General features: G+C 36.5%; 2 protein-coding genes and 1 long non-coding RNA gene across 4 annotated transcripts; 1 reads left to right on the top strand and 2 right to left on the bottom strand.

Annotated features, from left to right (window-relative positions):
* Positions 1 to 727: 727 nt before the first annotated feature.
* On the bottom strand, positions 728 to 6,728 carry LOC127507075 (uncharacterized). Of its 2 annotated transcripts, none has more exons than XR_007928228.1 (2): positions 3,034 to 6,728; positions 728 to 1,398 (listed from the first exon to the last, which is right to left on the bottom strand). It is a non-coding gene; the product is annotated as an uncharacterized LOC127507075 (long non-coding RNA). The 2 variants fall into 2 exon arrangements; XR_007928229.1 differs by having other exon boundaries at positions 3,243 to 6,728.
* On the top strand, positions 1,896 to 12,515 carry oaz2a (ornithine decarboxylase antizyme 2a). The gene is given in 6 exon segments (XM_051883959.1): positions 1,896 to 2,065; positions 6,738 to 6,789; positions 6,791 to 6,868; positions 8,779 to 8,951; positions 9,423 to 9,508; positions 10,383 to 12,515. Coding segments are annotated over 6 exon segments (540 nt in total). The 5' UTR covers positions 1,896 to 2,045; the 3' UTR covers positions 10,514 to 12,515.
* A 2,440-nt stretch (positions 12,516 to 14,955) lies between these two features.
* On the bottom strand, positions 14,956 to 21,058 carry psma4 (proteasome 20S subunit alpha 4). The gene is made up of 9 exons (XM_051884789.1): positions 20,945 to 21,058; positions 20,441 to 20,466; positions 20,304 to 20,346; positions 20,027 to 20,189; positions 18,138 to 18,215; positions 17,947 to 18,035; positions 17,717 to 17,847; positions 15,800 to 15,923; positions 14,956 to 15,229 (listed from the first exon to the last, which is right to left on the bottom strand). Exons 2-9 carry the CDS (start codon positions 20,441 to 20,443, stop codon positions 15,075 to 15,077), a joined length of 786 nt encoding a protein of 261 aa, XP_051740749.1. The 5' UTR covers positions 20,444 to 20,466; positions 20,945 to 21,058; the 3' UTR covers positions 14,956 to 15,074.
* Positions 21,059 to 21,881: the final 823 nt, after the last annotated feature.

Raw genomic sequence — 21,881 nt, 5'->3', positions numbered from 1 at the left:
GTTGTGTTTGATCAGAGTTGGAGCTGAACATTGTAGGAAGGCAGATCTCCAGGAACACGACTGGGAAGCCCTGTTGTAGGTGATAGGTAAGGGTGTGTTGGGTGGTTGCTAGAACATTGCTAGGGTATTTTCAATCTTCTCAACATGTCACACTCTTTTTCATCGAATACCACTAAACAAGGTATAAATGAAGCAGAAATCAAAAGCAGTTTACAGGCGCTGCCTGCCGTGACAGAGAGAATCTCCCGTTCAGCTCTAAGATGATTACCTGACACAGTAAACAAGCATTTCCTGGATGTACAAGAGTGCCAAAGAGGAAAAGATACAATGGAGCTTTTAATAGATCAGCAGGCCGACGCTGTCCATGGAATAAAACACTCTCTGTTCTCACTGGCCCATCAGAACTGCGTGTCCTGTATGTGTTTATAGCAGGTCTAAGAAATTATGCCTAAGGGGTTTTGTAGTCCAGAATCTTGTGATTAACTTCATGATTTACAGCTCTAATAAACTTCATCATTTGACTATCAAATATATCTAATTGTTTGATAATTATTGTTGTCATTCATCTGTCAACTGCAGGCAGGGCGAGTCATTATAGATCATCATTACGGAAAAGGAAATATTTTTTTGTAATTGTTTAGCCTGGAGGTTTCAGAATGCCTTATGGTAGCTCTCCGATTGAGAGGGTTTGTGACAGGAACTGTGGCGTGATCTGAGCAGATTAATGTTTAGGTTGTCCAACTTGTTTATTGTTTTCAAAAAGGCAGCCATCAAATCAGGTGGTTGCTAGCACCACACTTAGCTCACAAGACACTGTAACCACCAAACACATGATGGATGTTATCATGCCAACAAGGACAAATGAACTGAAATCCAATACTAAACCCTAAATAAGTAGACTGCAAATGTTGCCTATAATTTCTGTGGTTTCTGTTCTCATAATGAGAATCCACATGAAGAAAGCTAGTTCCCCTACTGCAGTGGTTCTCAACTGGTCGGTTGCAATCTCCACAGAAATCTCTTCTGATAGCATGGAAGCAATGCTAAATTCAAATGCAACTAACCATATGCATAGTTATGATATAGGATAAAATCATCTGGATCTGTGGCAAAACCAGATGAAAACTGCAGCCATTCTGATTTAGAAGCCTATTAAGGTTCCATTACTACTGAAAATTCAAACACAGCTCCTTGCAGAGTTCAGATATTGAGTGTGTTGTGGGTCCTCTCTGGAGGTCATACACTTCAGAGACTGATCTTCACCCACCGCAGTGTAACGATCACATCGCCTGGTGTCCGGTTTCTAATCCTTTAATCTTTTGGCCCAGGGTTGTTTCCATTATCAGCTCTTGCATAACATAAGTCCTGTCCACCCCATTCCAAAAGTCCTGTAGAGGTCTTAAAAAATAAATAAAAAGGCAAGCATTTTCAGATGACTTCTTCAGTTTTCTTTCTATGCATTTCTAAGCATTAGTTTATAAGATTTGACGTGATAATTGAGAATAAGATGACTTTTCTGTTGATTTTAGCACGTTTATTGTTCAATTTACACTTATTACACGTAAATTAGGTGATTCAAAGGTGATTTGAATGTTCAAAGCTGAAAACTTCATTTCCCAGAAACCCTCGGTGTCGTCAAATTTACACATTATGCTTCTAAGTCTCCCTTAAATATTACTATACATTTATGAAAAACATATCAATATATTGACCTAATCGATATTTAAAAACAGAATAATATAAGTATATTCACTGTCACTTCCCTGTTCTGCGTCGGTCTCCCATGATTCGCCACGCTGCACGTCGATGAATATTAATGACGCTGCGTGTCGTTCGATTGGTAGACATTACGTAGGCTCATTAATATTCAGAATCGGTTCCTCAACGTCACCGCGCAGTCAGTGCTCGGTGTCAAAGCACGGTGCGCGTCTCGCTGAACGCTTCAGAGAGCGTTATTATATATATGGTGCATTTCTCCGTGGACTTTCTGCACAACAGTCACTCTTTGAGTTGTTAGAGTAAAGCAGTCTACGAGGAAAAAAAACATGTGCAACACAGAGGAGAGGTGAGACGATATACGACTTATACCTTTTTACAGTCATGCAACGTTTTAATTTCATGCACATATTGCCAGAGTTTTTTATTTATTTATCATGTTTAGGCTTTTAACATGCCATTAAGATATTTATATATACTTAATATCTATTTAAATAATAATTCAGAACATATTTATACATATGTAAATGGTTTATAATACATTTTCTTAATTTAATACATTATGTATACGTTTATGTATTATATATAGTTATATAAATTATTAAATATATATTAAATTTAAATATTTAAATATATTTAAACATTCTAGATTTTTTCTAATACATAATTATATATTCAATAATATCTAAAATACAAATGATTTTTTGTTTTGATATAAAGCTGTGATGTATGTAAATTATGAATGGGCAGGATCTATTGTGATACACTGAAGGATCAGACTCACAGATGCGGATTTAATGTCGAGCAGACAGATGAGTGTGAGAGACACACTGCTATAAATATTTCATCCATAACCCCATCAACTCAATTAGGATTCATGAGCTCGTAACAGGACTGTCGATGCCGACCAAATCGCACTGTCCCAAAGATAATTAGTTTTTCCTAAACAATCTAATTTCCTACTCTTGCAATTGCCTAATCTGGATTGAGGATGGAAACCCTAGCACAGATCACCTGTTATGAAACTCTGGACACTATCAGCGGTTGTTTTCATTGAAATGTTTGTTTTTGTAACAAGATTAGCACCAGTGCAGGCGTGAAGCTGATGAACCATATTTAACCTGAGATTTAAGGTATTTTGAGTGAGGAATATGGGGACAAAACATTACATAAGCTTTAGTTCCTAGAAAGCTCTGTTGTTTAGCTGCAACATCTTTTGCCGTGGCCCTGTTTATGAACAATTCAAACATCACGTCAAAATCAGAGCATTTTCCATTAATGTTTCCTCGCAGGTCACAGAATGACATCAACACTCACATTTCATGCGACGTCCTGTTTTTCAACCTCACAATCTGTTTGTGTTTTGGTTATTTTAGTTGAACTCCATCCAAACCATCAACGTTAAAAAGAGAAACACTTTACAGAAGAATTTAGCCTCTGGTAAAACAGAAACATGTCAGACTTGTTGTCAAGGAAGGCCACTTACTTGCGGAGGCTTTGTAATCTGATATGTGAAAAACACAAACCTGCCATATCTCTCCTGGTTAGGGATTGGTCCAAAATACGTTCACTGTGAGTTGAAGGTCGGACGTCACCTTTCGTGCCCCTCTGTAGCCAAATGATAACTGTTTTCCTGGAAGACTCGCAGTATCCTGTTTTGGTTTTGACTGTTTCCTGGTCGTTCTCCAAACACTCAGCGGAGCCAGTAATTACCGCACTAAAGATTAACCTGAATCCCGGTCTTTAAACAGATCCAGACTATCACCCTGTGCTGGTCCTGGAGGTCAGCTGGAGTCAGAAATGATCTTCAGTGATAATGCCAGCAGCCAGCTGTTTTCTTGGGAAAGCTTTTTGTGGAATTATGTGAACTACTTTGTCAGTAACAAAAAGGATCTTTGGATTGTTTTGGGAATAGATTCTGCTTTTGGACTTTATGAATCCAACGTTATCCTTATATTACTATTGTTTATAACTGCGATTTAAAAAAAAACTACAGTCATGAATGAAATGGAAGTTGCGCTAGTTTTTTCTTCCCTATTGTGAAATATATCCAAGTGAAGCGGCTTCTGGAACAAGAAAAAATATAGGGTGGGACTTAATTTTGACCATTGGGAATTAATTGGATCATTGGATGGTTGTGGTTTGCTATTGGTCAGTCTCATGTGAGTGACAGGTTGCCCCGCCCTCGCGCCAGTAAACGCGTCACCAGAGAAGAGATGTTGCTGCAAGTTATTTTGATTAAAGATTATGAGGCACATGAATTAAAAAAATAATGGGCACGGATAAATAATTTATAATAAATACTGCAATATTCAATAAAATAAATAAGAACTGTCAATTTTGATTTCATGGAGACTTTAAATTTTGCATCTTTTTGTGGAAAGTGTCCTATTTCTTTTCCAAGTGAACGAAAACATACAATTTTTACCTGGAAAATGACAACGCAAGGACATGCAAAGAACGCTTAAACATCGAGTTCTCTGTATGTTAAATGAATCCGAGAAAGACCCACAGTTTCAGTTTCTTTCTTTTTTTTAGTTGGTCTGAAACTGTTTTGATCCAGAGCGTATAATCAGAGACGGTGGAGGGGAGGAAGGTGCTTGAATGTCAGAGGGTGAAAGTGTCGGCTTTCAAAACAAGCTGACATTTCACTCGTAGATACCCAGCACTCTATACAGAGACCAGGAGAGGAGAATAAACAAAACAAGAGCGTCTCAAAAGTGTCTTGGAAAATCTGTCATACTAATTCTTTATAGTCTGTACTGTCACCGAAAAAGAAAGTAACAGCTTCACCTGTTTTCATGTGGTCACCATGCAGATTATGTCACCTGGGTTACATGTTCGGTTGCCAGAGCAAGGAAACCACTACGCCCTCCTTTCATTTGCCTGCTGGGTAATCTGGCTCAATGAGACTTGAAAACAAAGCACCCTAGCTTCGAACAGCCATTTCATTTGTGCCAGCGTGCTGTAACCGTGTCATGGATTGCTGTCAGCTGATAAAGCCATAAAATATCAATGTTCTGTTCCCAGATCAGTTTATCACCAATACGTGAGCTCATATTCCTCTGTCTAGCTTGTTGTAAACAGGACTGTTTTGAAATTGGGAATTTTCTGAAAGGCTTTTAATCATAGTGAGAGATTTTCGCTGACAGTGTGCGGCCTGGCTTCAGATGAGATATCAGATCCAGAGATCTCCTAGTATGTCATGGGGACACAAATGTCTGTTATTACCATCTCTAAAAGCTAGTGCTGTAACTCAAGCCCTCTGGGATGTCAAATGTTCTCAGCCAAGCTGCTATTTACAGACTTGTTTTCACATCATGTGCTTGTTTGTGAACTGCCTCCCTTCTGTCTAGTGGAAAGTGAAACATATCTATCTTCAAATTTTACAGTATTTTCATTTCAATATTTATTCAAGAATAAAATATCAGATGATTAATTGGTTCTGACACTAAAATATAGATAGATTTGATGAAATTGAACTGATAGATCAGACTAAACAAAATTATATATTAGCTTGATTCCATATCAGAACAAAATTTGTTTTATTCCAGCTGACTGTCTTAAAGGGTTAGTTCACCCAAAAATAAAAATTCTGTCATTAATTACTCACCCTCATGTCGTTCCAAACCCGTAAGACTTTCATTTATCTTCGGAACAGAAATGAAGATCTTTTTGATGAAATCTGAGAGATTTCTCTCCCTCGATAGACAGCTACATAACTACCACTTTGATGCTTCAAAAAGTTCATAAAGAGATTGTAAAACTAATCCATATGAATTGAGCGGTTTAGTCCAAATTTTCTGAAGAGACTCGATCACTTTATATGAACAGAGTGAATTTAGGCTTTTATTCACATATAAACATTGATCAGCGAACATAAACAGAAGCTCAACCAAACCTGCTTGACATGCGAGAACAAACCTCTTGTGGAAGCTTAAACGCACTGCGTAACACAAGAACGAACCTTATTGGTTGCAGAAGCTCAAACATGCTGTGTAACATGAGAATGAACCTCACTGGTTCTCGCACATCTAACAGATGTAGGCTGGTAGAGGTTTGCGTGTAAACCTCACTCCCCTGACCTCAAGAGGCATTCTAGCAACTTATGCTAGAGACTGCGGTCTTTAGCCTCCTTGTTAGAGGGCCCGATTCCCATGCCAGCTGACCCGGGTTCAAGCCCACTTAGAGCGGGCGGTTCGAACCGGAGGGGTTACATTCGACTTGGATGGGAGTGAGGTTTAGGGGGGTGAGTGTAACGAACGTAGCCTGGTAAGAGCGTGTAAATCTCACTCCCCTGATCTCATGCTTGAGCTTCCATTTACCACAACTAATGTGCGAGTTGATGAATGTTTATATGTTAATATAAGCCTAAATTAAATCTGTTCATTATATAAAGCGATCGAGTCTCTTCAGAAAATTTGGACTAAACCGCTCAATACATATGGATTAGTTTTACAATCTCTTCATGAACTTTTTGAAGCGCCAAAGTGGTAGTTATGTAGCTGTCTATTGAGGGACAGAAATCTCTCAGATTTCATCAAAAAGATCTTCATTTGTGCTCCGAAGATAAACAAAAGTCTTACAGGTTTGGAACGACATGAAGGTGAGTAATTAATGACAGAATTTTCATTTTTGGATGAAGTGCTGCCATAGTCTGTAATCAGAGAACTGAGTGTTAATGTGAAAACAGTGCTGCAGAAAACATTACAAGGTGACAGTGTTTGATAAGGCATAAGAACAGATATTTAGAGAGAGAGCCCTTAAAAGTGCCAACATTTCAGTTAGGCAGACAGCCAGACTGGTTTTATGCTGTTGGCAGGATGGGTATCTCTGTTATCAGCTGGCACCCTGAGGCCTGTGCCAGGCTGCGTCATGCACTTGAATCATGATGCCTGAGACAGACAGAGCGAAGGTAGTTTTTAGAAGCACATGCCAATTTTAGATAAAAGCACTAGAGGAAAACTGTGTTAATCTTACACAGCTATGACATATTTTCTCTTTCGTATTCTGTTTTGTAGTTGTGCTGTGCTTGGCTCGAGGCAGCGGGCTCCAGGGCCTCTGTGGTGCTCCTGATGCCCCTCTCCCACTAACGAAGATCCCGGGTGGGCGAGGGACAGGCAGGGATCTCCCTCACAGCGTACTTCACAAGGTAAGAACACGCACAGTCTGATTTGTTGTTCGGTTTTGTACAAACTTTAGAAACAAACATTCTAAAACATTTAAAGCTGTCCTATTATGTTTTTTTACATTTCCAACTTTCTTTAGTGTGTAATGTTGCTGTTTGAGCATGAAAAAGGGAACCGAATGGATTTATTTCAAAGGGAGTTACTTTCTATATCAATAAGCACTGTTTTTGAACTCCAAGAAACAGAGTTTTCTTCTGGGAACGTACACATCACAATATATAATAAAAAATAATGGAAGCAATTCCCAAGGCTAAAAATGGGGGCGAGGCCTAGTTGAATTGCATTAGTAGTGTGTTAAAACTCGCGGTTATGGTGAGGGGTGTGACATTTTCGAAACATGCTTGAAGCAGTTGACCAATCAACACACACAGATCCAGCCGACCAATCAGAGCACAGAGACAGGAACTAAACAGAGCGTTACTGACAGACTGGGTAGAGAGGTGCTGCAACAATATCAAATATATGAAAAATAATGTGTTTTTGAAAAATCAAGCACCTATTCTAGTAGACTCCAAAAACAAGACTGAAAAATGGCATAATAGGTCCCAATAATACATTTAAAACTAGATTTTCACATTCTTCGTGAAAAATTAAAGAGCGTTGCAGTTAACTATGCCGCTATAATGGTAATATATTTAATACATGTTAATACAATTTAAATGCACAGCAATTATAATGCTGAAATTAAATGAAACTCAAAATGCCAACAAGGATATCTCAATAATCTGAATATCAGCAGATATAATAGTTTATCGATACTATATAGTACAGATAGTACACAAAATGGGCCCATCTTGGTTTGCTACTTTACTACCACTGCATGACCTCCCTGTTGAATAAAAAAACTGTTATGTATGTTTTGAAGCATGGCAGCTGGTATAACCAGCTCAGGACCAACTAAGGACCAACATAAACCAGCTCAAACCAGCTGCCATGCTTCAAAAAATACCTAACCAGCATATGCTGTTTTTTTTTCAACAGGGCTGTAAGGCTAAAAACCCTGAACAGTAAATTAATACTTTAGTCAGTAAGAGACTGGGGCAGTAAGCCATACCATTTCCAAAAAATATACACAGACAACCAGCCCAAGGGAGGAGACAGGTGTGAGAAGATCTCTAGAGCTTGTTTTTTGTCACGTAGCTCTGTACCATATTTACAACCAGAGTTTCCATCTGGCCTACATATGGACGCCGTTAGCGCTCGGTAATCGAGCTGGGCATACACCTGACCATGTGTGTGAGACTATAGATGTCAGCACTGTCTGTACAGACATGTGATCGTCTCAAAAGGTTAAGAGGTTTAGGATCACTCACACCTGTGAAAAGGTCTATTGTTCAAGTGACTGTTGGCTACTCTTGAGCTCATTTATATCAATTGATTTTGATTAAATGTGCTACTGTAATATTTAGACAAAAATCAATTGAAAATCGACAGGATTACAGCGGGTTCATTACCGAAATGAATCCCACATTGATACACGATGCAATACAGATGTCAGAATACAACTCCGACTGCGATCGACCGATCATAATTGGATCGATTTGCGAATAAGAGAGTGAATATCTCTCTTGCATAGTTCATTTGAGAAGCATCTGAGAACTGGTTCTTTCAAGGCTGTTTCCAAGAGTTTACATTTATTTAACTGTTGGAAATTTTATATATATCATAAAAAATATATTGATATTTATAAGATCCGAGTATGGATACAATATATGCCAATTTATGCAATATATGTTACAATGATATTAATAACAATAATAATATGCAATATTGTAAGAAAACATTAAATGAAAGCTCATTAAATGAAACATTTTCTTTTGTGCTCTTATAAATAACATTCAGACATTTCATTACGTGTATATGTGTCCTCCAGGACGAAAAGCTAACAGTGACTCAGGCGGGATCAGTCAGCGGAGCGCCCCCAGTCCTACACTTCCAGTACCAGCTGAGCGAGCGACGGTTCTCCTGCTGGGACACGGTTCTTTCAGACGATGCACTCTACCTGGAAATCCCCGCCGGAGCTCTCCACAATGGCAGCAAAGAAGGGTACGTTGGGTTAATAATCTGTCATCATACAGCTCTATATTGAAGCTGACAGCGGGACTATATCTGTCTGTCTCTACATGGTTCGGCTTTAACTGACATTTTTAGGTCACAGTAGAACAAACGGCTGGTTTAATTTTAGTCAAAAGCAGCTCGAGATGGTTTTCCGTGTGATGTGTCATCACCGGTATGAGGTTGTGAAAGATGCAGTCGCTCTTGATGAAAGTTCTTCCAGTTATTTCTCATTTGGATTCATCATCATGTCCAGTCATGTGCTGTCTGTGAGGTCACTGCAGGCATTAGAACAGTGATTTACCTTCAACGAGCAGGTGGTGGACTGTCAGAAAGCATTAAATATGTGTGTCTGTTCTGACTGAAGTTGTTCTTTGGCTAGTACATCTGCATTATTACATAAGATACACATTACGTAAAAGCAGCAGTGCGTCACCATCTCTCTCTCTCATTACACTGCAGTTTCACCAGGCTTCTGGAGTTTGCAGAGGAGCAGTTGAAAGTCAGCTATGTGTTCCTGTGGCTTCACAAAAACAGAGACGATCGATGTAAGATACATTTAAACACACATTAAAGATATTGTTTACAAAAAATGCAAATTGACACCATCATGTTGTACCAAACCTGTATGACTTCAAAGATTTTTTTTTTTTTTGGAAACTTAGGCTACCTCCACATTAATCCGGATACATTAGAAAGCTAAAAAATAAAAAGTCTTCGCTTTGGCCTTTTGTTCATGCTGAGATGCTGTTTTTGTCCAGCAAAAACAGCTTTCTGAAGATGCTCACCCAAGTGGATACATTTGAAAACCGTGTTTTCACTTTGTAGTGTGAACGCAAATTGAGATATTTTTGATGAAATCCAAGGGTTTCTTGAACCACACAGGCAGCAACATCATTGCACCTTTTGAGGTCCAGAAAGGTATAAAGCCCAGAACACAACAAGCTGACGGTCGGCCGTCGGGCAGTTTTTGTTCGTCGGCCGACTAAGTTTTGAATCGGCGTCGGAGCTCGTCGGTCAGTCGGGCCGTCTGATCATTCTGATTGGCTGTTCAGCTACTGCCACCTGCTGGTACGGAAAGTCATTTCTTCTTACGTAGGCGCAGAGTGGACGTGCTACTTGGCCGTCGGGTGTCGAGCGTTGGTTTGGTGTGTCGGGGCAACTTTGGACCCAGACGCTGCCGACGTGAGCCAACCCCGCAGTCTGCTTTCGTCGGCACTAGTTCGTGGTGTGTTCAAAACCCATTATGATTGGTGTACAATCTAAAAAAAAGAAAGAAAGAAAGAAAGAAAGTCATATGGGTTTGCAACAACATGCTGAGTAAATAATAATGGGTTATCTAATTTTTTTCAACTGGATAATGAATCTGATACTTAGCATAATTCAGTAAATGAGTAACTGTCTTTGTCTTCTCTTGTGCAGTGTCCATCATGAAGACCTTCCACTACATGGGTTTTGAAGTGGTGAAACCTGGTCACCCGCTGGTGCCGGCCCGGCCCGATCTTCTCTTTATGGTCTATTCCATAGACAGCAGTAGTTCTGATGAAGAGTGAGCATCACACTCTCACTCACTCTTAAAATGCCCCCACCCCTCTTGCCCCCCCACTCTGTGCCCCCTTTATACCTCTGCATCAAAGTGACTTTTAGGACGGGGGTAGGGGCGAAGCTGGGCCATCTAACACTCTGATTGGTTCAGTTTCTGTTATTAACCCACCAATCGATACTGATTGGTCGTTCTATCAGCAGGAGGTGGGTTGGTGCTAAAGCAGAAATCCAGCATATCCTCTCTGTTAATTCATATCATATATCAAACTGTCTATACTGTTGTGTACTCTTATGTGTGGAACATTCAGAACAGGATACAGATCGCAGACATGGTAGTGATACTTCTTAAAGAAGGGAATGCATTTGTAATTGATTGTAAACCGTTTCCAGTGGCTTAAGGTGGTGAAATCAGGAATTTATTTGTTTATTCCAGTTTGACAGTCTTTTCTGCTCTGGTTTTACTCTTCTTTAGGGGTTACAGCTGTGACTTTTACTAGTTCACCGTACTCAGATGAAGCAAGATTAATGGCTCTCAGCACATATTAGCTAGGACTCGACTCACTTCAACAGCACAATTAGCTCTTAAAACACTCATTAGGCTTTATGCTGCGTTCCATTCAACTCAACTTTTGAATTTCTACCTTCCTACTTAGAAAAGTGCAATCGAACACACTTGAAGTTGGACTTTCAGCTTGGAAAATTAGATGGAAATTCTGATTTCAGTCCATAACGTCACGGACGGCACCCGAGATGTGCATAGTTAATGCTAAACATTCAATTTTACGCAAATAAAAAGCACTGAGAAGTCAAAGTTCCCACATTATATTACTAATAAAACCAAGAAACGTTTGGTAAAACTCATTAAATGATCCTCGCTGTTGATGATCTTGCATCTGTAAAATGAAAGCTAGCATTGCATATTAAGATCGTCAGAATGTCATGCAATAAATGGCTTTATTTTTGGAAGTCAAATATATTATGTACGAAAAATATCTAGCATTAAACATTGGATGGAACGCAGCATTCTACAGTGTATCATTCCAGACCCCAACAATGCACTTGAGTGTAAGTTTAGGTTGAGTTTAGTTGACATTTTTCTCAGTCTGGTTGTGAGGTTTGCTTTTCTTTGAGTAGAAGTTGTTCAGTCAGGTCCATTGCTTTTATTTCTTTTAAAATGAAGCCAGACATGAAAACTCCTAGATGCATGAGCATGTTTGTGATGAAATCATTCTAGTTTTAAAAATCCTGAAGGTCCGGGTATCCTCATTTTTATTTAGGGAGATGCGTAGACCTTCTACATGAGTCTTACCATAGTCCATCACACCTTTTGTCCTCACCATCCCAAACCAACAGGAAACATGAGAGCAAACCAACCGCACCCTCTGCCCCTCAGGGGCTTTAACACAAGCACTTTAGGAAAACACAAGCAATTCAGCCCACGGTGCATTGCACATCCATTAGAGAAAGATGTACTTTGAGCCGTCAAGATGTCTTGCAGTGTTTAGTGAACTTGACATACTTGCCAAAGATAATGGTCTCCATTCAAAGCGAAAGCCTCAAGTTTCATTCAGATAAGACTGGTGAACCTACCTTAGCAGCACCTTCAGATAGCAGGATCGGTCCCGGCGCAGTCAGGTAAAACATGCAAAAACATTCCCTGGAGCGGACGTCTCTGTTTCTTTGATTCTTGGTCATCTCTGTGGAAATTAGGTGCAATGAATTCAGTTCTGTATACTTCTCAGCAGGGTGGCCTTTAGGTTTTGCATGTGTAAATAGACCTAGCTTTTCCTCATGGGCTGTGACAATAAGCTTTTAGAGAATGTTTTTTGTTCATCCACTTAAATTTTATTTTTATCTATATGATTTTATTTTGTCTATATTGATTGATTTTTTTTTTTTTTTTGTAGTGTAGAAATTAGCGTAAATCAGAAATCATTTAATGACAATCTACACTTGTATACCTTGAACTTTTTCCTTATGTCCAAATAAAACACGTGACAAAAAACTTAATGACTGACCTCTTTTTTTTCCTCCACACAAATAAAATCAATTTGACTATTCTAGATGGATTCCTTGTGTGAACTGAAAAGGGAAATAAAATTAAGTTATGGATGTTAAATAGTGCAAATACAAGTTTGTTCACAAGGAAAAAATATAAACTTAACCAATATTAAACTATTGAAACTAAAGTAAAATGTGAACTTCTTTTGGGTATTTTATGAAAAATGGTTCTTCCAAATTGTTATTCACTGAAAAACCAATCAGTTATAAGGAATCTATTACGTATATTTATCATTAATATTCAATCGCTAATGATGATAGTAAAATTTAGTTTACATTTTGTGTACTGTTGATGAGAAACAGATAAAATTCAGCAGAAAATACCACTCATTTATAATGTTTATAAGCTGTCAGGCTTCTACAACAAAACTACATTTCCCATCATTCTCTCTTACAATACATAGAGCATAAATAACACATCAAATATGACGGCAAAATTGATTAGTCATTGTAAAATGTCCATGTTCATTAAGTAACTGCATTCTATGAGAAATAATAATAATAAATTGTTTAAGGACTGAAATCGTTTCCTGTGTTGACATATTTCCTATTTATTCCATTTTACCAGACAATGAATACTCTAAATATCAAAAAAAAAAAAAAAAAAAAAAATCTAAGCTTTAGATTGTCAACGTTTAAGAGTAGGCCTACATTAACCTCAAAGCTAGCACAAATGGTAAACGAACAAAACTAAATATTTTCTTGGTTATTTCTTAACCTCACTTGAGATTTGTTCCTGATCATTAGACATGACATTGTGGCGCTTTGGAAAACTACCTGAAACCATTTTCCTTTTGGGGGTACCTTACAGAAACGCTGACTGACTCCCGTAGACCGGCTGAAGTGAAGAGCGTCTGTCGCTATGAACAGAGCCGCAGGACATATGCACTTAACGATCCGTGCTGGGTTACATCACAATAATCTCGTCCATTAAAATGACCTAAATTCTCACAGTTAACATTTCTGTGTTGCCGGGTTACTCTGCGAGCTTGTTGTGTTCAGGTCTGACTGACTTCTGAAACCGTAATCCGCGCGCTTATGCAACACGTGCCTAATTTTCCCGCACTTCTTAGAAAGCCGGCAAAATACGTTGAGTCAGTCAACAGGTCCGATTAATCTCTCATCTAATACAAACTTTTTGATATAACAGTCTTAACTCTTATATCATCCACACAAAAAATATTTATCTTGCGACAATTTACCATGGTAATCACAGTTTCACCAAAAAGTAGGTTACTGCAGTAAAATTGAGGTAAGGAGATTAGCCAACACAGACATGAAATCACTCTTAAATATATGTAAAACATTGTTTGATCAAGGACTCGTATTTTTTATGTTTTTACTGTAATAAAAATTATGCATTTTGTGGTTACCATAGTACATTTTTTTGTAAAGGTTATTTGGGCAAAGAAATAAACTTATAGTTTCAAACCAGACTACCCTGAAAACTCTTGGTTACACAACACTTACATTAGAGGCACAGATTTCCAGATTAACGCATTTACATTTAATCTATTATTCAACAAATACCACCAGCTGTGGGACGTTAAAGGGTTTGTTCACCTAAAAATGAAAATAATGTCATTTATTACTCACGCTCATGCTGTTCCACACCCGTAAGACCTTCCTTCATCTTCGGAACACAAATTAAGATATTTTTGTTGAAATCCGATGGCTCAGTGAGGCCTGCATAGCCAGCAATGACATTTCCTCTCTCAAGATCCATTAATGTACTAAAAACATTTAAATTAGTTCATGTGAGTACAGTGGTTCAATATTAATATAATAAAGGGACGAGAATATTTTTGGTGCGCCAAAAAAACAAAATAACGACTTATATAGTGATGGCCGATTTCAAAACACTGCTTCATGAAGCTTCGGAGCGTTAGGAATCAGCGTGTCGAATCATGATTTGGATCGCGTATCAAATCGTCAAACTGCTGAAATCACGTGACTTTGGTGCTCCGAATCGCTGATTCGATACGCTGATTCCTAACGCTCCGAAGCTTCATGAAGCAGTGTTTTGAAATCGGCCATCACTATATAAGTCGTTATTTTGTTTTTTTGGCGCACCAAAAATATTCTCGTCCCTTTATAATATTAATATTGAACCACTGTACTCACATGAACTGATTTAAATATGTTTTTAGTACATTAATGGATCTTGAGAGAGGAAATGTCATTGCTGGCTATGGAGGCCTCACTGAGCCATCGGATTTCAATAAAAATATCTTAATTTGCGTTTCGAAGATTAAAGAAGGTCTTACGGGTGTGGAACGACATGAGGGTGAGTAATAAATGACAGAAATTTCATTTTTGGGTGAACTAACCCTTTAACTAAGGAACCTTCTAGAATTAGATTATCAGAAACAAAACTACTCAGACAGTGTTTATCTTTTCGTTTTGTGTTTAATAAAGAAAATGACAGATGGACAGACAGAGCAATATGAATTTCTTTAGGAATCCCAGCGGGCTTTTACATTGTACTAGAAAACAAGTGCAGGTGTTTTATTTGTCTTTCTCCTTCTGTTCTTTCTCTTTCTTGTCCTTCTCCGCTTTGGCCTCTTCTGCTTCGTGTTTCTTGATGAGTTCTTCCACTTCCTTCTGCTTGAGGACTTTGATTCTGGTCTTGCCGTTTTCTCGTGTCAGTGTGGCGATCTCCACTGCAAAGATCGGCAGAAAAAAAGAGGGAACACAATCAGATTGTCCATGCTATGGAAGTCAACCATCAACTGTTTGGTTATGGTTACCCACATTCGTCAAAATATCTTCTTTTGTGGTCAGCAGAAGATTGTTGGGTGAACTGTCCCTTTAAGAGTTTCATGTATTAAAACATTTATCTGAATAGTTATTTAATTAGCAATAGCTTTTGGGGTTTAGTTATAGGAAGCCCATTTATGCTTCAAAGTAAAAAAATAATAAAGATAATTATGAGATACTGCATAAAAAGTAAAAAAAAAAAAAAAAAAAAGGTAATTGCGAATTCATGTGTCACACTATGTTTTATTGTTAAAAGGAGGTTGTTGCTGGATGACCGCTTTGACTGCAGTGTTACTGTAGTTGAGCACGTGAGCAGCTGCATTAAGCTGAGAGCTCAGATGGATTGTGGGTCTGTATATAGTGTCATGATCATTCATAATGCAGAGATCGGCTCTTCGCCAGACTGCCTCAATCTACCAGCCTTGTCTGCACGCTAAAACATTTATTCCATCTCTGTCTTGCCAAACACGCACCTTTCTCTGCTGAGAGCTTGCTGACGTCCATGGTCTTGTTCAGCACTTTGACGGCGAGAGCGAGGGCGGCCGACAGAGTCATCTCTCCCTCTTTATAGTCCTGCTTCAGCATTGACACAGCAGCCTACAACACACACACATACACATGAAGTCTCTGAGCTGAGGTCATTAGTGTTTTGACATCTTTCTTTTGTGATAAAGGAACAGAAGTCTTGAATTGAGGACAGCGTGTCGTTGCCATCTACTGGCTGAATCATGATACTATTACAGTGCACTAGTAGTTGGATAGTTTGATGTCCGATTCACCATGGAATCATTTTTAACTGGTTCCTTTTGAAGAATCAAACTGATTCATGAACTCATTCAACAAACAAAATAATATCTGACACAATCTACATAAAAAAGCAGTATAACACAAATTCTTTGTGAGGACTTCCTAGACCTAGGACTGTTTGCATATCAGCAGAGTAGACATTACCATGGACAAATGTGTTAAATGGAGATGAGAGCACTATACATGTATTGGTTGCAGAAAGATTTTATACAATAGTACAATAAATCAGAAGTTAATATTGTGTTATTTTGGACACAATATTGTCTGTTTTGCTCAATTTTGCCATCGAAAATATAAAGACAAAGCAGAACTGTTCGTCTCTGAGCAACACATGGAGGGATTTCATTTTTGAATCCGTGTTTTGAACGAATCAGGTGAACCAATGATTCAATGGAACATTCATAAAGAGAACCATTTACTTCACTCCTGAATGAATCAGCCGTTTGAATGAATCGAATCGAATGAATCGAATCGAATGAATGAATCATTAAGAGATTTACCACCACCTACTGGCAGTTTTAGTTTAGAGTTTAGAGTAGGCCTATAAATTTCATTAAAAATAATTTCATATTTCCATATTATTTAAAAAAAAAAAAAAAAAAAAACCATTAAAGGTAGGCTATAGTTCATCCAAAAATGAAAATTTAGTCATCATTTACTCAACCTCATGGTCCAAAAGTGTATGTGTAATAAATTCTATGTTGAATCAAATAAAATATTTATTTCTGAAGCTACTTTTTTTTGTAATGTCTATTTGATGCTTTACACAATAATTACTTTAAATGATCTTTTGGGGGTAATTTCTCAGCCAAATGTGATGTGCGATTACTTATTAACCGCCACATCATGTAATTAATTAGATTAAAGAAATTTAAATTGCTTGATGGCCCTAAAATAAACATAATAAACACTGTAGCATTTTTACACTTAATTGTTTTTTAACAAGTATCTTATGCTCACCAAGGCTGTATTTATTTGATCAAATATACAGTAAGAACAGTAATATTATTACAATTTAAAATAGCTGTCTTCAATTTTAATATATTTTAAAATGTCATGTATTCCTGTGATCAAAGCTGAATTTTCAGCATCATTACTCCAGTTTTCAGTGTCACATGATCCTTCAGAAATCATTCAAATATGCTGATTTGATGCTCAAGAAACATTATTATCAGTGTTGAAAACAGCTGTGCTGCTTCATATTTTTGTGGAAACAGTGATACATGGTTTTCAGTATTCTTTGATGAATAGAAAGTTCAAAAGAACAGCATTTATTTTAAATCAAAGTCTTTTGCAACACTGTAAATGTCTTTACTGTCACTTTTGATCAATTTAATGCATCCTTGCTGAATAAAAGTATTATTTTGTTTAAATAAATCTAAAGACATTTGCAGAACTTTGTGGACGCATATTTCGTGTCAGGCTATTTTTGTATTTCTAAAATGATTCATTAAACCAGACGATTCAAATGAACTGATTCACTGAAATTAATCGGACTTTCTAGCACTAATTGGACAGTTTAAGCATGTCACAGCTTCAAACAGGACAAAGCATAAGAATGAGAATGTGTGCGTTTCACTCACTGCGCTGTTGTTTCCGATGCACGTGGCTTTCCAGCCTCCATAGTTCCCGCTGGGGTCGCTCTGATAGAGCTGGAATCCGTAGTGTTTGTCCCATCCCATATACAGCAGAGACACACCGAAGGGTCTTTTACCTGATAAAAAAACACATACAGTTTTTATTCAGAAGCCCAAAACTTCACCAGGATCATGTTAGAAAGAGATTCATAACTGTTTTGACTTTGCTGTCGTACCTCCAAACTGTGTGTAAGCCTGTTTGATGTCACACAGGGCAGTAACCAGCTGCTCACAGGGGATGGGCTCCTGATACTGCAGGAGGTACCTGCACACACACAATCACCTTCAATATGACTCTCATACGCATAATAAACCAATTCTTTTGCCTTACAACTACATAACGCAGTCAAAATAATGCGTCACTCACCTCTGTGCGATGAGTCTCAGCTCGTTCGTGAGGACGTTGGCATCTGACGTGATTCCTGCAACACTGCATGCCATGTCTCTGCATTACAGAATCACCACAACAGTGTTATTGTAATCGAACACTAGCAAAAATCTTTTTCAGCAACTGAAATAAGGCTGGCATAATATATAAATATTCGTTGAAAACTTACATTTAAAAACAAACTAAAATAAGCCTTGACAGCTTAAATAAATTGAAGTACTAAAGTTATATAAACTAAAACTTAAATCATAATAAAGCTAAATAGAAATATTTAAAAAGAAATGTCAAAAGCACATAAAATGACAAACTTAAATTAAAATGACAAAAAAATGACTAACTAAAATTAGCATTGATAACTAACTGAAATAAGATTAATCTGAAGTACTAAAATTACTTAAACTAAAACGACAAACGCACACAATTTTTCTAAAACTTAAATTGAATTGAAAAACTAAACTGAACTAAGTTCAAGTTGAAGTACTAAAATTCCTAAAACTTAAATATAAAGCTAAATAGAAATATTAAAAAAAAAAAAAATGACAAAAGCACCACATAATGACCAAAACCTAAATTTAAATGAACACAAAAAAATTAGTCTTGAAAACTAATTGAAATAAGTTTGTTGACGTACTAAAATTACTAAAACTTAAAATATAAAGCTAAATAAAAATTTCAAAAAAATAATAAATAAATAAATAAATAAATAAATCACAAAATCACAACAAAATGACTAAAACCTAAAATAAAATGAAAACATACAAAAATTAGCCTTGAAAACTAACTGAAATAAGTTTAAGTACTACAATTACTAAAACTCAAACATAAAGCTAAATAGAATTATTAAAAAACACAAATGACATAGGCATAACAAAATGACTAAAACTTAAATTAAAATGAAAAACTAAACTTAGCCTTGACAACTAACTAAAATAATTTTAAGTTGAAGTACTAAAATTACTAAAACTCAAAAATAAAGCTAAATAGAAATAACAAAAAAGACAAAAAAATTAAACTAAAATGAACTAAAATTAGCCTTGAAAACTAACTGAAATAAGTTTAAGTTGAAGTACTAAAATTACTAAAACTAAAACATAAAGCTAAATAGAATTATTAAAAAAACACAAATGACATAAGCATAACAAAATGACTAAAACTTAAATTAAAATGAAAACATACAAAAATTAGCCTTGAAAACTAACTGAAATAAGTTTAAATTGAAGTACTAAAACTTAAATAAAAATAAAGCTAAATAGAAATATTAAAAAAACAAACATGACAAAAGCACAACAAAATTACTAAAACTTAAAATTAAATGAAAAACTAAACAGACTTGAAAAGTAACTGAAATAATTAAGTTCAAGTACTAAAATTACTACAACTAAAATAAAACTAAAACTAAATAGAAATATTAAAACGCACAAATGACAAAGCACAACAAAATGACTAAAATTAAAATGAAAGACAAAGCCTTGACAATTATTTGAAATAAGTTTAAACGAAGTACTAAAATAACTAAAACTTAAAAATAAAACAAAATAGAAATATAAAAATGGCAAAATTAAAACTAAAATATGAAAATAAAAGCTAATTCATAAATCCTATAATAGCTTACAAGTAATACTAAAATAGCACACCCATACATGCTCCTACAAAGAGATTTCTCAAGCAGAGAAATTTAATTAATCTACACCTTAAATATTAACGCAATTCCTCCCATTTCAGAAATAATAAAAATGTGCTTTTCAGTTCCTCTTGGGAAACTCTTAGGAGTTCAGAGTCATGAATATCAAGGTATTTGTGTTCAAGTAATCGTGAGAATGATTTTAGGGCCACATAAATGACTTAACTCCTATAAAAACACGACTCACTCATTGAGTTTGTAGATCTTCTCAGAGAAGAAAACCTCGTCCAGAAGTTTATGGATGTTCCTCCTCTCCGCCGCCAGCAGCACGCCGTCATTAGCCAGGATGCCCAGGCAGGTGCCAGCGTGACCGATGGCCTCCATGGCATATTCTACCTGATACAGACGGCCTGCCAACAACACAACACACACACTGAGACCTCGTTTACAAATGACATGAAATCAGCATGTATAATAATAACACGCAACAGAAATAATAAAACAGTGGATATGGAAACTCTCACCTTCTGGAGAGAAGATGGTCGTTCTTGAGTCATATCTTCGAGACTGTTAAAACAAAAAAGGAGTGTATTCTGAATTTAACATATTGTGAATCAATAAACTGCATTAAAAATAGATCCTCTAATAAGGCAACACTTACCATAGTGCCCTTAAATAAAATAAACCCTGCAAAAAGGAGGGGAAAAAATGTTTAATTTATCAGTAATAAACTGCACATAGAGGTAAAATGCATTATTATTCAATATGTATTAAATTGAATAACTCGTTGATTTGTGCTGCTGTCATAACCTAAAGCACCTAAACACTCAAAGAGCAACAAAATGCAGCAGAAAACAACAGAAACACGCACAAAAACAAATTCAGCTCACAAAATACAATGACTTTATTATCATAAATGAGATATTATGAAGCATAAATGTGAAATTTTAAACTGCTTTCGGTTTCTCCTGTATGAATGTTTTAGCTTTAGCATTAGCACCTGCATCACAGCATGAAGCAGCAACTTTTCATTTCATTTAAGTTTATCCTTTACTCAATTAATCTCACATCACCCCAGGGCCTTAAACGCGCACAGAAGGCTTTAGTTTGTGATGGGCATCATATATAGGATGTAAAATATGGTAAAATATTATTATTTTCATACCTAATGCCTGTGCTCGCGCTGCCTCTTCACTGTTGCGGCTGCGACTCCGCTAAAGAATCTCACTGCAGCGAGAAGCGCGTCCACTCTGGATTCACTTCCATGGAGAGTCACGTGTGTTACGTGAAGCTCTCTGAATGGTTCCCTACCTTCGGTTAGCGGTTTAGTTTGATTACAATATCGTACAATATTTACAATATCGTAAATCCTGCAAAGTTTTTTATATTTTCATTTTTTAAAAAATGTATATACATTTATAACACTATACTTAGTATTATATTACCTTTGCATCAATGAAAGCGACGGTAAAAATTACATCTTTCTGTCTTCTGACTGCCCTTATCAATCGCTCTCAATTTTTTTCCTCTTTTTAAAAGTTATGAAAACACTATTGTAGAGTTTTTTTTTTGCTATTTGTGCAAATGGAAACAAAAAATATATTTAATGAAGTCTCTCATTCACCACTATAAAAGTTTACTCAACTATACCGCTTCTGAGAAACCCGGAAATGTGAAAAGGGTCTATTAGTAATACTTTCAAACGAAAAAAAAACAAAAGATCCACACTTGTTTGTGTCTTCTTAATGAGTTATTAAATTCTTTTATTCTGCAAAGCACATATACACCAGCGCGGGGCCGCGTAACTATTATTAAACGACAATTAAAAACTGACTTTTAATTTTAAATACTTTTCAAATGCTTTTATGTATATACTTTATTGCTTAGCATAAGAAAATATTCATAAAATATTATTTGAATAAAACTATGATATTCTAAGCAGAGTAAACTAAACAATTTAAATATGTTTTCCGAAAAATATAATTTTAGTGTGTAGAAGCTTTTCTTTGACGGATGTATATTCACTATTGGACATTGTTAGACAAATTACAGACAAATTAAAGTGTGAAATGTTTTTATTTTATACATGTTATGTTAAACCG

The sequence above is a fragment of the Ctenopharyngodon idella genome, chromosome 24 (assembly GCF_019924925.1).
Source record: "Ctenopharyngodon idella isolate HZGC_01 chromosome 24, HZGC01, whole genome shotgun sequence".
Taxonomy (NCBI): Eukaryota; Metazoa; Chordata; class Actinopteri; order Cypriniformes; family Xenocyprididae; genus Ctenopharyngodon; species Ctenopharyngodon idella.
This window is presented reverse-complemented; position numbering and strand designations above follow the sequence as displayed.

What these genes read in the sequence shown, in the direction of transcription:
- psma4 (XM_051884789.1), bottom strand. An exon ending in GGCTTACACACAGTTTGGAG is followed by an intron (nt 17,848 to 17,946) that starts GTACGACAGCAA and finishes TTTTTTTATCAG; the next exon opens with GTAAAAGACCCTTCGGTGTG. An exon ending in CAAGCTCTCAGCAGAGAAAG is followed by an intron (nt 15,230 to 15,799) that starts GTGCGTGTTTGG and finishes CGATCTTTGCAG; the next exon opens with TGGAGATCGCCACACTGACA.